Source organism: Carlito syrichta, unplaced genomic scaffold (genome assembly GCF_000164805.1).
Source record: "Carlito syrichta isolate Samal-C Ts95f unplaced genomic scaffold, Tarsius_syrichta-2.0.1 Scaffold288977, whole genome shotgun sequence".
Lineage (NCBI taxonomy): Eukaryota > Metazoa > Chordata > Mammalia > Primates > Tarsiidae > Carlito > Carlito syrichta.
In genome coordinates, this window is record NW_007233073.1 from 96674 (window position 1) to 112197 (window position 15524).

The window sequence follows — 15524 nt, forward strand, 5'->3', positions numbered from 1 at the left end:
CATAGCCTCTACCCACTGGGCTCAGGAGATCCTTCTGCCTCAGCCTTCCAAGTAGCTGGAAATATAGATATGTGTCACCACTTCCGGCTAATTTTTTGGTTTATTATAGAGATGAGGTCTCGCCAAGTTGCCCAGGCTGGTCTCGAATCCGTGGGCTCGGTCAGTCCTCTCAACTTGGCCTCCCAAAGTGCTGGGAGTATAGGCGTGAACCACCGCACCGAGCCCTTCAGACTCCACTTCTAATTCTGTTTCTCCTGCTGTTTCCACCACATTGACAGTTACATCCTCCACTAGTCCTGAACCCCTCAAAGTCATCCATGAGGGTTTGAATCAACTTTTTTCAAACTCCTGTTAATATTTTGACCTCCTTCCATAAATCACGAATGCTCTTAATGCATCTAGAATGCTGAATATATCCAGAAGATTTTCAATTTACTTTGCCCAGGTTCATCAGAGAAAGAATTATCTATGGCAGCTATATCCTTGTAAGTTTTTCTTTTTATATTAAATAATAAGTCGTGAAAGTCAAATGACTACTTGATCTATGGGCTGCAGAATGAATGTTGTGCTAGCAGGCATGAAATATTGAATCTCCTTGTACATATCCATCAGAGCTTTGGGCAACTTAGGCATATTGTCAAAAAACAGTAATATTTTGAAAATAATATTTTTTTCTGAACATTAAGTCTCAATGAAGGACTTAAAATAGTCAATAATGTGCACCATAAGAAAATGTGCTGTCAGTCAGGCTTTGTTATTCCATTTCTAGAGCACAGACAGAGTAGATTTAGCATAATTCTTAAGGACCCTAGGATTTTTGAAATGAACATTTTAGATAAATGAGCACTGGCTCCAACTTGAAGTCACCGGCTGCATTAGCCCCTACCGAGACAGTCAGCCTGTTCTTAGAAGTCTGAAGTCAGGCATTGACTTATCCTCTCTAGCTATTAAAGTCCTACATGGCATCTTCTTCCAATAGAAAGCTGTTTCATCTACATCAAAAACTTGTTGTTTAGTGTAGCCACCCTCATCCATGATCTTAGCTAGATCTTCTGAATAACTTGCTATAGCTTTCCCCACAGCACTTGATGCTTCATCTTGTATTTCTATTATCGAGATGCTTCTTTTCTTAAATGTCATGAACCAAGCTCTAGCTAGGGTTAAACTTTTCTTCTGCAGCACTCTCTCCTCTATAAGTCTTTGTAGAATTCAAGAGAGTTAGGGCCTTGCTCAGGATTGGGCTTTGGCATAAGGGGATGTTACAGCTGGTTTGATCTCCTACCCAGACCACTCAAACTTTCTCCATTTCAGCTTTAAATCTATCTTCCCTTCTTATCCTTTATGTGTTCACTAGAGTAGCTCTTTTAACTGTCTCCAAGAATTCTCCCTTTGTATTCACAACTTGGCTAATTGTTACAAGAAGTCTAGTTTTCAGCCTATCTGAGCTTTTGACATGCCTTTCTCATTAAATTTAGTCATTTCTAGCTTTTTACTTAAAGTGAGAGATATGTGATTCGTCCTTTCACTTGAACACTTACAAATGATTGTAGATTTATTAGTTGGTGTAATTTCAACATTGTTGTGTCTCAGGGAATGGAGAGGCTGGAGAAGAGGGAGGTGAGGGGAGGAAGAGAGAGAGCGAGAGCGAGGGAGAGAGAGAGGGGGGAGAGAGAGAGAGAGATACAGGTGAGTGGTCAGTTGGTGGAGCAGAGTACACACGACATCTATAAATTAGGTTTTCCATCTTCTGTAAGTGCTGTTCCTGGCACTCCAAAACAACTACAAAAGTAGCATCAAAGATCATTGATCACCAGATATAATAATAATAATAAAGTGTGAAATATTGTGTAAATTACTAAATATTGTGTGAATTGCTAAAATGGGCCAGAGATACTAAATGAGCATATACTGTTGGAAAAATAGCATCGATAGACTTGTTAGATACAGCCTTCAATTTATAAAAAAATGTAATATCTGTGAAGCATAATCAAACAGTGCACAATCAAACAAGGAAGGTCTGTATATACATGTACTCATATATCTATATATGTGTGTATGCACATATTTTTGTGTGCATACATATTTTTATCATCATTGTTTTTTGTCATTAAAGGTGAGAGATAAGATGATAGTTTTAAGATTTTTAAAAAATATAATGTGTTAAAATTTGTATACAAAGGTGGTAGATATGCTCATCTATTTGTAAAGTATATATGTTGAATCCTCCTTCTAATGGAAATACAAGTTCATTCACATTTATTCACCAAATTTCCAATGTGACTGGCAAATTATTTTCAAGTGACTACATAACAAAAGGGCCTAGCTTGTATAAGTTCACAATTTTGGCACAAATACTATTTAAACACATAAAAGTATAATAAGAAAATATCAATGTAAGTTTTACTTTTTTCCTTCTTATTAATATGTAGACAGTTTAGTTAAAAATTGACCTTTTACTTTATACAATTTGAAAGCAAAAGTCTTAATTTATGAGACATTTTAAATAATATAACGTTGTAGTAGTTAACAGACATTTATCAATGTCCTTTTAGACATAGGTGTCACGTTAATTATGAGTGCAATTAAAATTTATTGACATTCATAAGGCAAAGAACATTGTACTGAACATGGAAAATAAATTATGCCATTTATTTTCTATTTTTAAAATTAATACATATACAAAAATGTAAAAGTAGTCTAGTAATCTATATATAAAATGTATAGGAAACTCAGGTTTCAAAATAATTCCATGAACAATATCTTTTTTATACTACTTTCCCTTTCAGAAATTATGTTTTCATCACACATATTTTTGTGTGCATACATATTTTTATTATCATTGTTTTTTGTTGTTAAAGGTGAGAGATAATATAAGAGAGATAATATAAGATGCATATTTTTTAAAAATATGCACACAAAAATATTTATTCCATTCTGTCATCATCCTAGAGGTTGATACTCTTTCTTACCAACCTAGGCTGAGTAACACAGAGCATTTGTGCCTTTTAGTTCATTTTACTCAAGTAGATGACACTTTAAAAGTAAAAAATTCAGGAATGTTGATTGGAGTCACTTCTTAAAAGCAAAATTTCTTTTATAAATTATAGTTGCTGCATGAAAACTATATAAAAATTAAAGTAGGTAAGACTATAGATGCCTACCCAAATCCCATTGAAATAAAAACTCCAATACATAGCGGATCAATATTTTCAGAAGCAGAGAAACTATAGTCTTGGGTCATGAGAATGGAGGTTACAAGCCCTTCTGTGTACACACACAGCTAACACAGAGCAGGATGATTTAAATTCAGTGAGTATTCTTGTTCAAATATCTTAATAGTTTAAGTAATTTTCTTTAAACTATAAAATAGTTTAATGAGCAAAGGATAATAATTTATTATGTGTATAACTACACACTTTACCATATTAATTTCATTTACTCCTTCAACACGTCTTTAAAACAGACTTAATCACCATTATTTTAAAGTTGAGTAAACTGAGGAACACTATTGTAGAAAGGAAGCTGGCAAATGCAGAGAAATAATCTATACACTGTTATTGAGAATTACTGCAAAATTCTGAGATCATAGCTAACATATTTAAAGACCAATAACAAAAATATTGATGATAAGGGTTGATATACAAATCTTAGGAACATGACCCATTCCAAATAAACGCAAGTGGCCCTCAGTTGTTTTTTTTTTTCATTAATCAGTATTTTTTTATTATGGTTTTGTGGGGTACAGTTAAGGGTTAGGTGTACAATGACGTTTCATTCAGGCACCCTGTAGATAAGAAGTGTTTACGCAGCCATAAAAAAGAACAAAATCATGAATTTCGCTGCAACCTGGATGGAACTAGATGCCCTCAGTTTTATAGGACAAATCTACCACTATTGGGAAGTAGGCAATCTGCGTCCCTATTTGTTTTTCACAGTTGTATCTGTCATTGATGCATAGTTTCTATGTGCTTCTTCTGATTCATTCTCCACCTTCTCACCCTACTCTGGACCCAGGGCAGCTGAATTATAAGAGAGCATCAACAAGCTTCTTGGACTTTTAGAGTAAAATTGAGTTTGGCCAATGGGTAACACCAGCAGTAGATTGATATACAGAGAAGAGACTTTGTAAGATCAGCACGGACTAGCTGCTTCCCTTATCCAATGCTGTACCTCTTATCAAGTGATCCTCTTTGATTCCAGGTTCAGGCAACTGTTCTCTCCTCTCACATCCTTTGGTCTATGGGTGTTTGGTGAATTCTGATCACTGAATTCTTTTATTCTGTAATTTTGTTTTAGCGTTTTGTCCCAATCTATTCCTAATATGGACTTATTTCCCTTTAGAAGCAGAACTTCATATGACAAGTCAAATGCCAATTTTCCAATGAATGCCCAAAATTATAAGGACACAATACTTTCCTAAGCTCCTCTTTAGATAGCATCCTTATTTGAAGCCAAATATCATATGACTATATTGAACTTAATATGATTTCCATCAGCCAAATTATATTAGAGCCCTGATGGGAACAAGGATAAGTAATTTGGCAGGCTTCTTCTTTTCCATTCACCTCCATTTGCTTACCTTGCCTCTAAGAAAATATTATCTAGCCTGACAAGTTGGCTTTATCTCAGAGAGAATATATATGTAAGAAATAACAGGAAGATAAAAAACTAATCTCTAAGCCTAAACCAGGAAAAGAGTTTCTCTGATTTAAAGCTAAAGCCTTTAAACATCCAAACGCCATCACTCTTTCCTTCCATTCATCTTTACTCCTTTTCCAATAGTTATCATAACTCTGGATGCCCACACTAAATAGGACACAGATATGGCCTTATATTTCTTTAAATGTTCCTCTCTTACAGTTACATTCCAGACTGCTTTTACTATTAAAAAAAAGTGTGACCATCTTTACTATTCAAAAAAGTGTGATAATTAACATATGATGTATAGACCTCTATCACTGTAGTCCTCGCCAAAAAAAAAGAAAAAATATATATATAATAAAATGCAAAACAGGCAAGTAAACAAATAGTTAAATAAAATGTTAGCATGTTTGGATCCACCGCGATTATGTGTTCGCCTTAAAATTTGTGTAATTGCCTCCTATCTCACATTCTTCCTTCCCTACCTGACATTGACTAGTTCTGATAAAAATAGAAGATGCTGAATGCAGGGGTTGGCATGTAACAAGCATTTGCCCAAATCTTCATAGCCTTGTAAATTAGTTACTGCCAACCTCATTACGTCAATGATAAAGCTGAAATTGGCAGCACTCAAGTGACCTCCCCAAGACTGCACAGGAAGTAAATAGCAAGAATGTGATTCAAACCCTCAGGATTTACTATTCCATGTGCTCATTTTTTTTTTTTTTTTGAGTTGGAGTCTTACTCTGTCATCCTGACTGGAGTGCAGTGGCTGCTCCCAGCCACCGCAGCCTCGACCTGCTGGGCTCCAGCGATCCTTCCACCTCAGCCTTCCGAGTGGAACCACAGGTGCACGCTACCACACCTGGCTAATTTTTTTTTTTATTGTAAAGATGAGGTCTCACCAAGTTGTCCAGGCGGGTCTCGAACCCGCCGGCTCAGGCAATCCACTCACCTCAGCCTCCCAAGGCGCGGGATTACAGGCTGAGCCACCGAGCCCGGCTTTCCATGTACCCTTAATGACATGACATCTTTTTTTGCTAATTGTCCAGACCTAAGACCTATACTATACAAATATATACATATTCATTAAAATCAATATTTGTCTACATATTCATTAAAATCAATATTTGTCCATTGACAAAAAAGGGTATATTTATCAATATGCCCTTTACTTGAGCCATCTTTAGGAACCTTTATGGTGGAATGGAATTATAATTGCACATTTTTTTAAACCATTCCCATAAACGTGACAAAAAGATAACAAATACATAAGGACATCCCCTGTAGGAATGATCCAGATATAAATGGAAAAGCAAATAAGCTAGCCTTGACAGAAATTGGTGTGACTACAGATTATTTCCAGAAATACTAAGCAGGGGTGACATGCTTTGTTTAGCAACATAACACAAAAAACTATGTTATTGATGATAGGATCATGGTAAGACTATGGAGAACTTTTTATCTGTCCAGCTCTCTCCATCATTTCAAAACAACATCTTTTCCCTGGCACAGAGTTAGTGAAAAGAACTCACAGCAGCCGAATTCATCTTCATTAAAGTGACAGTCGGGCACCCCGTCACATAGCAGGAGGGATGGGATACACACATCTGTAGAGCACTGGAACTCCATTTTGCCACACAGTGGAGGAGAGGGACTGAGAGAACAATCCATTTCATCAGATCCATCTATGCAATCTTCATGTCCGTTACATTTCCCCAAGAGAGGAACACACTGGAGTGTGTAGATACAAGAAAATTGGTCAACTTCGCAGGGTGATGGCTGTGTCGGGACAGGACCTTAAAAAAAAGAGCAATTCAAGTCATTTTGGAATTAAGGTAGTTCTCTCTATTCAGTGTTGAAGACTTGCAAGATACATTATTCTTATATAAACATTTTGGTAATTTAAGTAGACTAATGTCCAGTTAGAAATAATATGAGCCTTCAAAATAGACAAATGTGATTAGAGAATACGTCTTATCCTAATCTCAGGAACACCTTTCTTGTAAATGGCATCATTAGGCAGGGTGTGATGGCTCACGACTGTAATCCCAGCACATTGCTTGAGCCCAAAAGTTCAAGACCAGCCTAGGCAATGGGCAAGACCTTATCTCTGCAAAAAATAATTTTAAAAAATAGCTGGGTATGGCAGTGTGCTCCTGCAGTCCCAGCTACCTGATGGGCTGAGGAGGAAGGACTGTCTGAGCCAGGGGATTGCAGTTAGCCATGATTGTGCCACTGCACTCCAGCCTGTGTAACAGAATGTGACCCTGACTAAAAAAAAAGAAAAAAAAGAAAAAAAAGTCATCATTATTTGAAAACTTACAGTTTTAGATTAAAGAAAAAATGTTGATGCATATGCCTTAAATTGAACCACTACATCAGATTTTGTTTGAGAGTAAAGATGTTTTACACAGTAAATTAGGTACTTTGGAAAGGTGCACTCACAATTTTAGAATTTGAGGGAATTATTATGATATCAATATGCAGTTTACTGTCTCTAGTGGCCTCCACCTGGGGAGTCTGGCTCCTGAAATCCTGGCCAGGGTTGAGTCACAGAGGTCAAGGTCTGCTATGGTTTTGTCACATTGTGCTTTGCCCTTGAATCTTGATTATAGCTCAAAGGCCATATGCTACCACACCTGGAGCACAAATGAAGTCATAGTTTCATCTAAGATGTTGCCCTAGAAAGAATCATGAAGATAATTCGGTTAAAGCTCAACCGACTCATTTGACAGATGGGGATACTGAAGTCCACAAATTTTGGTATCCAAAGATCCAATGATAGTTTCCTAAACTTTCATTGCATGAAACTTTCCTGCAGCAAAGACCTGAGTCCACACTAACTCAGACTTATAAGCAGGGGCCAGGAGTTTTGAGTGTTGACTATCTGATGTGTCTGGAGGTCAGAAAATGTATGTGAGTATATAGGATTGTATTAATTGGCTGAAACACTATTAGTTGAATAGTTCTTACATTCTGTATTGTCTCTGTGCTAGTTAATGAGGGACTCATCAATGTGGTAAGGGAGAAAAAATAGAGCCAAAAAGCAATGGAGGTCAGTGCAAGAGTACTTTACTTTGTTCTTTTTACACTTTGAAACTACTTTTATTTACGAGTTATATGAGAATAGTTTGTTTTATACATAAAGAAGGCGTAGGAAATTCATGTTAAAAATGAAATCTGAAAGTTCTTCTCCCTACCTACTCAACAGTATAGAAGATATATTTAGAAGGTTTTTAGACTCCAACCCTATGATCAAAGCCATACATCTGAGATCTATGTGGTCATGCTTACGAAGTCAGTGTTTGTAGAAATCAGTGTAAGTGGGGGAGGGGTAAACACATGACTGAGACATCAGTACCAAGTTTTGATCTAACTCTCTGACATCACAGCTGTGTTATAATGTACAAATTTTAAACTCAAGCTTAGAAAGTTAATTGCATTTAAATTTTTCTATCTTTACATATAAACCTCTTTTGACATTAAACCATGGTCAAAGAGTTTTTCTTCAATGTTTTCGTTAGGTTAATCTCACATTTAAGGAAGGATGGACATCCTTGATTTTATTTTTTTCTCAATATTTTATGCATTAAAATAATCTTTCATCTTTATGAACCCACCAGTGGTTGAAAAAGTTTAACAAGCTCTTTGCATGTAATGAAAGTCTAAGAGCCAACATTAAGAATAGACCTATTACTTAACTAAGCTAAGGTATTAACCTTTTCTGAAAAAACACAAGGAAGTAATTTTCTATACTCCAAGACAAAATACAGATTCTTTTTGTTTCCCAGCTCCTACTCAGAATGGTGTGTGTGTTTCTTTATATTTGTCCTTGCAGTAGATATGCAAATATAAACTCTCTCCTTTATCTGGAGGTAGCAATTGTATTAAATTCCAGAATTGTTTTTATCAACACGTGCTCAGAACTCACTTGTTCTAGGCCCTTCTTTCAAGGAAGCCAGTGCGCTTATACAGCATATAGTGTACACAGTCTTGTACTGCCCAGATTCTCCATCAAGATCAAGGTGTCCATACCCCCAGCTATTGGGAGGTTGCCAGATGACAGCTCACAGCTGCATCCAGCTCCAGGAACTGCTCTCTAATTTACAGACCCTCCTGGGAATAGCTCCTGTCATTGACTGGTAAACTGGGGCTATGAGGACTCAGACCCTATGCTTCAGTCTAGGGTGTCTATGAAGAGCCAGTGCAGCTCCAGCGCTCCCCAGAGCATCAACGGGAGTCCCCAATGCACAGGCATCACAGGTCAACTCCATCCATCCCCCACCCCCCACCACCCAATTCTGTTTTCTTCTCTCTTTTGTGGGAATGTTCCTGAGAGAATTTTCAATAACCCCTCTACATTGGAATCTGTCTCAGAGTCGGCTTCCTAGGGAACCTGACTTACAACACTATCCAAACATCAAAATGTATCTAGTTTTAAATTAAATCCCCTCTGAATTGCTTCTCGAATTTTCTAATGAAATATTTCTGATGTGGGGGAACATAAATTTGCCCTCCTCAGGGGAGTCTAGGCTCTTTGCCAGAAGCTATCCTTCATTAGCTCAATATTTCTTTTAAGTCTCTTGTTTTATACTAATGAAAATTCTGTATTCTATTATATAATATATCCATGCTTTTTTGATATAAAAGGCTTCCTTCAGGTAATCAATTAAAACTAATGCTCTTGGAAGAAGTACTATGTTTATCTTTTACTTGAATACACTTTGCTGCATACAAGCTTTAAGAAGTGTGACCACAGTTACAAAAGATTTTTTTCTAAAACTTTAATTTCAATGGATTTATTCTTGCGTGTCGCCCATGAATTTACCTAGCCATTATAGGAGGATCGTAAGTTTTAAGTGTTTTGGAATCAACAAAAAATTGCATTTCAAACTGGGCACAATGGCTCACGCCTGTAATCCTAGTACTTTGGGGGTCAAGGTGGGAGGACCCTTTAACCTAGGGGTTCAAGACCAGCCTGGGCAACAAAATAAGACCTCATCTCTACAAAAATTAGAAAAATCAGTCTGGTGTAGTGATATGTGCCTGTAGCCCCAGCTACTGGGAGGCTGGGGCAGGTGAATCACTGAGCCCAGGAGGGTGAGGCTGTGGTGAGCCACGATCAGCCATTGCACTCTAGCCTTGGTGACAGAGTGAAACGCTATCTCAAAAAAAAAAAGGTGTATTTCATTTTGTAGTTTACGATTGATTTATTCTTGTTTGTTTGTTTGAGTTAGAGTCTCACACTGGAGTCCAGGCTGGAGTGCAGAGGCATGATCACGGCCACTGCAGCCTCGACCTGCTGGACCCAGGCAATCCCTCTGCCTCACTCTTCTAAGTAGCTGGAACAGTAGGCATGTGACACCACACTTGTTTAATTTTTTAAATTTTTATTGTAGAAATGAGGACTCGCCAAGTTGCCCAGGCTTCTCTCAAACCCCAAAGCTCAGGCAATTCTCTCACCTCTACCTCTCAAAGTGATGGGATTATAGGAGTGAGACACTGCACCCATCCTGATTTATTCTTTGTACAGTGGAGCTAATAATAATATACAACTCCTTTAACTCTACAAAATAGGAATTATATTAATTGTTCTCTTTTTATACTCTGAAAAATCTCAGATATACCTTAAATGCGTATCACTAAGTGAAAGAAGCCAATCCAAAAAGATCACATGGTATATGATTCCAACTATATGACATTCTGGAAAAGGCAAAACTATGAAGACAGGAGAAAGAGCAGTGGCTGCCTGAGTTGGAAGAGAGAGGTAGGACAGGGAGGAATAAAGTGGAACCCGGGGGATTTTAAGGGCAATGAAGGTACTATAATGTTGGATACACACCATTATACATTTGTCAAAATCTACAGAACTTCCAACACCAAGAGTGAACATGAATATGAACTATAAACTTTGAGTGGTAATGATGCACCCATGTTGGTTTATCTCATTGACCCTATCAAAAGGATCTCTCTGGTGTGGGATGTTGATAGTGGGGAAAACTGTGCGTGTGTGTGTGCGTGTGTGTGTGTGTGTGTGTGTGTGTGTGTGTGTTGTGTGCATGTATATGGAAACCCTCTCGGTACCTCCTACTCAATTTTGCTCCAAACCTAACCTAAAACTGCTATAAAATAGAAAGTGTATATACAAACACACACATTATTTTTTTTTTTTTGAGTTGGAGTCTCACTCTGTTGCCCAGACTGGAGTACAATGGCTGCTCCCGGCCACCGCAGCCTCGACCTGCTGGGCTCCAGCGATCCTTCCAACTCAGCCTTCCAAGTAGCCGGAACTACAGGCACGTGCTACCACGCCCGGCTAAATTTTGATTTATTGTAGAGACGAGGTCTCGCCAAGTTGCCCAGGTGGGTCTCGAACCCGCGGGCTCCCAAAGTGCTGAGATTACAGGCTGAGCCACCGAGCCCGGCCAAAGACATACTAACATTGGTATATGTAAATACCAATATTGGTGTTGAGCTATGTATATACATCTCAACACCAGTATCCCTTAGAACCTATGTCATGGCTTATATCTCACGTTTGATGCTTTTCTCTTAAAATTTCTTTGTTCTAAATTATCTAAATTCCTTTTAGAATGGAATGACCCAACATTTTAAATGCACAATACTTTGATAAATGTAGTGTGGTGAGGATTGGTCAAGCATATTTGTCCATTTCTTACCAAGCCCAGTGAGTTGCTTAGTTAGGTTGTTCAAAACCAATGGCGTTGAGGTGCAAGGCCAGTGAACACACGAGGGAAATGCTGTCAGATCAGTCCTACCAGTAGTCAACTTCCTCAGAAATGCATGTTGTTATTCATTACATGAGACAGTTGCTCTGTGGGAGAGTGTAGTATGCTCGGTGCAAAACTAAAATTTACATTAGAAAAGCAAACGAAAATAACACATTCTGTGTTCACAGTGTCACTTTCACATACTCCAAAGAATACTGTTAAAATGGAAAGGATGAAAGGAAGTAAGAAAGACAGAGGACACTCAGAAGTATCGGTGATGGTGATAGAGGGAGAGAGAGGAGGGAAGAAAGACACTTCAAAAAGGGTTAACTAAGATGATTATACCTTAATGGGAATTGTTTTGTTAAGTCAACATTTCTCAAGCTACATCTGATCAGGGGTACTATATAGAGCTGATGCCACAGGCAGGAGGCACAAAGAGACTTTTGTGAAAGCTTAGTTTATATGCTTTAGGGAGGTGTTTCTGAAAAGGAGCATCACAAATTCCAAGTGTGTGGAAATCAACAATAAAGTGTATCTCATGCTATAGTTTGCAATTGGTTTATTATTTGTATATTGGAGCTGAACCAAGGCTATCCCCAAAATGAAGCTACTTGCACTCACTCACACTCACTTGTTCCACCAAATACGCTTTTTTCCAGTACAGAATACAGAATACAATTTTTATATATGTACTAAGATTGGTATATATAATTATCATATTGGTGTTGAGCTATATATAATATAATATAGATCAACACTAATATATAAATATATATATATATAACACGCACATATATATATATAGCTCAGCACTAATATCCCTAATAAGTTGTGCTGTAGCCAGTACATGTTTGATACTTTTCTCTTAAAATTTCAATGTCCTAATTTCTGCAAATCCCTTTTAGAATGCAGAGATCCAACATTTAAAATGCACAATGAAATGTTCTGGAAGTTGTACATAAGTCAATGCTCTCTTGTCTTATTGTGCAACTAATTTGACAAGTACATGAACATCAGCTATCATGTGTTTCAGCAGAAAATAGGTAAAAGATTAGTGTGCAAGTAAGTTTTGAGAGAAAGTATTCTGAAACAACATAAAAATCCCACTACCAAAGCTGTGCCAGTGCCATCATAAAATTGCAGTTGCATCATCACAATTGCATCCTCACAAGGTCTTTATTCATAGCTCAAAGTTGCCAGATTTTGCACCTAGAGTTGAGATACTCCAAGACAGAGTTGAACAAGTTTTAACTTTCTTTTGAGAATACTATGACATCTCAATGCCCAACAGAGCTAATGGTATAAGGATAAGGATGTATTCAATAAATATTCCTTACATTGGTGAATAATAAATCAATTGTCTAAATAAAATTATATTTTTATTGATAATTAGTATGAAGTTAGAGAATCAAAATGGATAAACTAAAAAAAGTACTGACTATTTCCATTGGTTTAATAACGCACAATAGTAAAAAGACAGATCAGCAAAATAGGAAGATAAAAGCTCTTTAAAAAAACTTTTCTGATATAAAATCTATAATTTAGGAACTAAAGTTATATATTTCATATGAATCTTATGGGTTTTTATCAGTTCTTCCAGAGGTTTTATGGGGTTTTATATAAAGAACTTTTGCAAATAATGTTGTATATAAATGAGTAAAAATAAATCTTCCATTTTCATTTTCTAACAGATTTTAGAAGAGGGGAAAGAAAGTCTTTAAGAAGAAAAAAGTCCACCTGGGCTAAGGGATTTAGGAACTGGCATTGTTGACTAAGTTCATCATTCCCCCAAACCAAGATATCTCTCTCATTACAGTTTTCCACCTTTTTTTGGGCTAGGCAGACAGCTCCAATCCCTGACATTGTGGGTGTTTCTTTGTCCTCCCACAGGATGTTAAATTTCATTGTTCACTTCTGTTTGCACAGCAGTGGAAATATATTTCTTATAGCAAAAAAAATTATTTTATCTGATAATTTATAGTGAAATTCAACAAAATGTTCTCATGAATTTCAAATCAATTCCATAAAAGCCTACAGTGCTCAAGGATAATCTGGTAGATTTTTATCTTTATGGTTAATATGTTTAGTGAAAGCAAAATTGATTGTTTTGAAGGAAAATGATATGCACACAGAACTTCAGTTTTAAAGAGCAGAAATTAAGCTGTTGGCAAATATTGTCATACTCGTTGACATGGACAGTAAAACTGCTATTGTAAGGTATAATATATCAGTTACAAACGGGTACTTGTGGCTGGCAGGTATTTTATTAACAATATTCAAAAACATCACAAAAAACTCTGAGAAGGGAAGAGGATTATAAAGTTTTAACTGTCATTCATAAGAACTCTTGGTTTGAGGTTATTTTGATTGTAACTTTATACTTATTTTTCTATAACAGCCTTTCATAAATTATAAAATCATTAGTTTATGTTTTAATTTTAAAAATAGTCATCTCTAAAGGGGAGATATAAAAGACTAACTTTGATCTTCTTATTTCATTTCCAACATTGAATAGTTTAAATATTCCTGGAAAGATGGGTGTGATCTCTGTTTGACTACAGACTATTGGAACATCCTGGCATGCGTGGAGAAGTGGACAGAGTATATGTCACATATAACAAGTCAGGAGGGCTAATTTGACATGATGGAAAAGTCAAAAGCCCAACAGAGTGGCAAGAGTGAACAAAACTGAAGAGTTTCCAGAGGCAGACGTTGGATTCAATACAGAAGCTGACAAGTATCTGAAACCAGATGCCAAATGGAATGTGATAATAATAATATTATTTATTATTATTATTATTATTTTGAATTGGAATCTCACTCTGTCTCCCAGGCTGAAGTGCAGTTGCACACTCATGGACACCCCATCGTTGATCTGCTGGGCTCTGGTAATCCATCTGCCTCAGCCTTCCAAGTAGCCCAAATTACAGACACGCACTACCATGCCTGGCTAATTTTTTATTTATCGTAGAGATGAGGTCTCGCCAAGTCCCCCAGGCTGGTCTAGAACCCGCGGGCTCAGGCAATTCACTTGCCTCGGCCTCCCCAAAGTGTTGGGATTACAGGCTGAGCCACCAAGCTCGACTGACAATTATTTTCAAAGTGAATGGCTGCAGCTAGTCCAGGCCAAAGCAAAAATAAATATAGGAGACAGTGAAAAGAAATTCAAAATTTATGTAGACATACTTACATACACACATATACATATGTGTGTGTGTGTGTGCATTTGTGAAAATATGTGTGCACCCACCTGCATACACACAGGCAAGTTACTTGAAACCATGAAGCTACTCACCAGTGATAGAAACTCTGGAGGGGAGAGTTGGGTGGTGGACGATGGTCAGCCTCAACCAGAGAGATCGTGAGGTTAGATTGGAGGAGTAAAAACCCAATTATCAGAGACCTTTCCATCCCCCAGCACATATGGAGGCTGCAGACTTGAAAAAAAACCAAGAGCGGAAGAAACAGAATGTAGTAAGAGGCCTCCAAAGAGTTATCACTTTTACCCAACATCCCTATTTGCTAGGAATACAATAGTGATACCACTGCAAATGACTGGAATTGCACAAATAATAAATTTTCTACCTTCATGTAACCCAAAATAATCTAAAACGTATGTGAAAGTGGAAAAATACATAAAAATATGAAATGTTGGGGTGGTTGCTGGTCATTTCTTTTTTGTCATGAGGCCTGGAACCCAGAAAGACTCAGTGGATTACAGATCCATTCCTGTTTGATCATTTCCAGATGTTGCTACAGTTCTTGGTCTGACATATCTGTGTTAGTGTAGACTCAATTATACGCAATGTTGGACCAGGTTGTGTACTTGGCCTAATTTAATGCTGTTGTTCACTGATAGCTCTAGCCCATATTTATTGCAAATTTATTTAATAGCTCAAGAATTCCCCAAATCCTGAACTCTTGACTTCTAACTTTAGGGCCAGTATTATCAAATGCATTCCTATTTTAATTCAACTTTCACATTGCTTCCAGCACACATTTCCCAAAGGAAGATCTCTATCCAAAAATGGCTCTCCAATGCCTCATAGGGTTAATACTGTTTCTAGTTGATATTCAACAAATTGACATCTGATTGAGACTCACCTATGTTTGTGTTCTCCCCAGTAAAACCCTAAAATTGCAGAG

At 37.2% G+C, this 15524-nt stretch overlaps 1 protein-coding gene across 1 annotated transcript in view; it reads right to left on the bottom strand.

The window, feature by feature from the left end:
- The window catches only part of MALRD1 (MAM and LDL receptor class A domain containing 1), a gene marked incomplete at both ends in the record, with an annotated part of 488577 nt that overhangs the window by 87294 nt on the left and 385759 nt on the right, over positions 1–15524 (bottom strand). The window contains one exon of the mRNA XM_008054043.1: positions 6177–6440. Coding sequence (XP_008052234.1) covers positions 6177–6440 — 264 coding nt within the window. The remainder of the gene's footprint in view (positions 1–6176; positions 6441–15524) is intronic.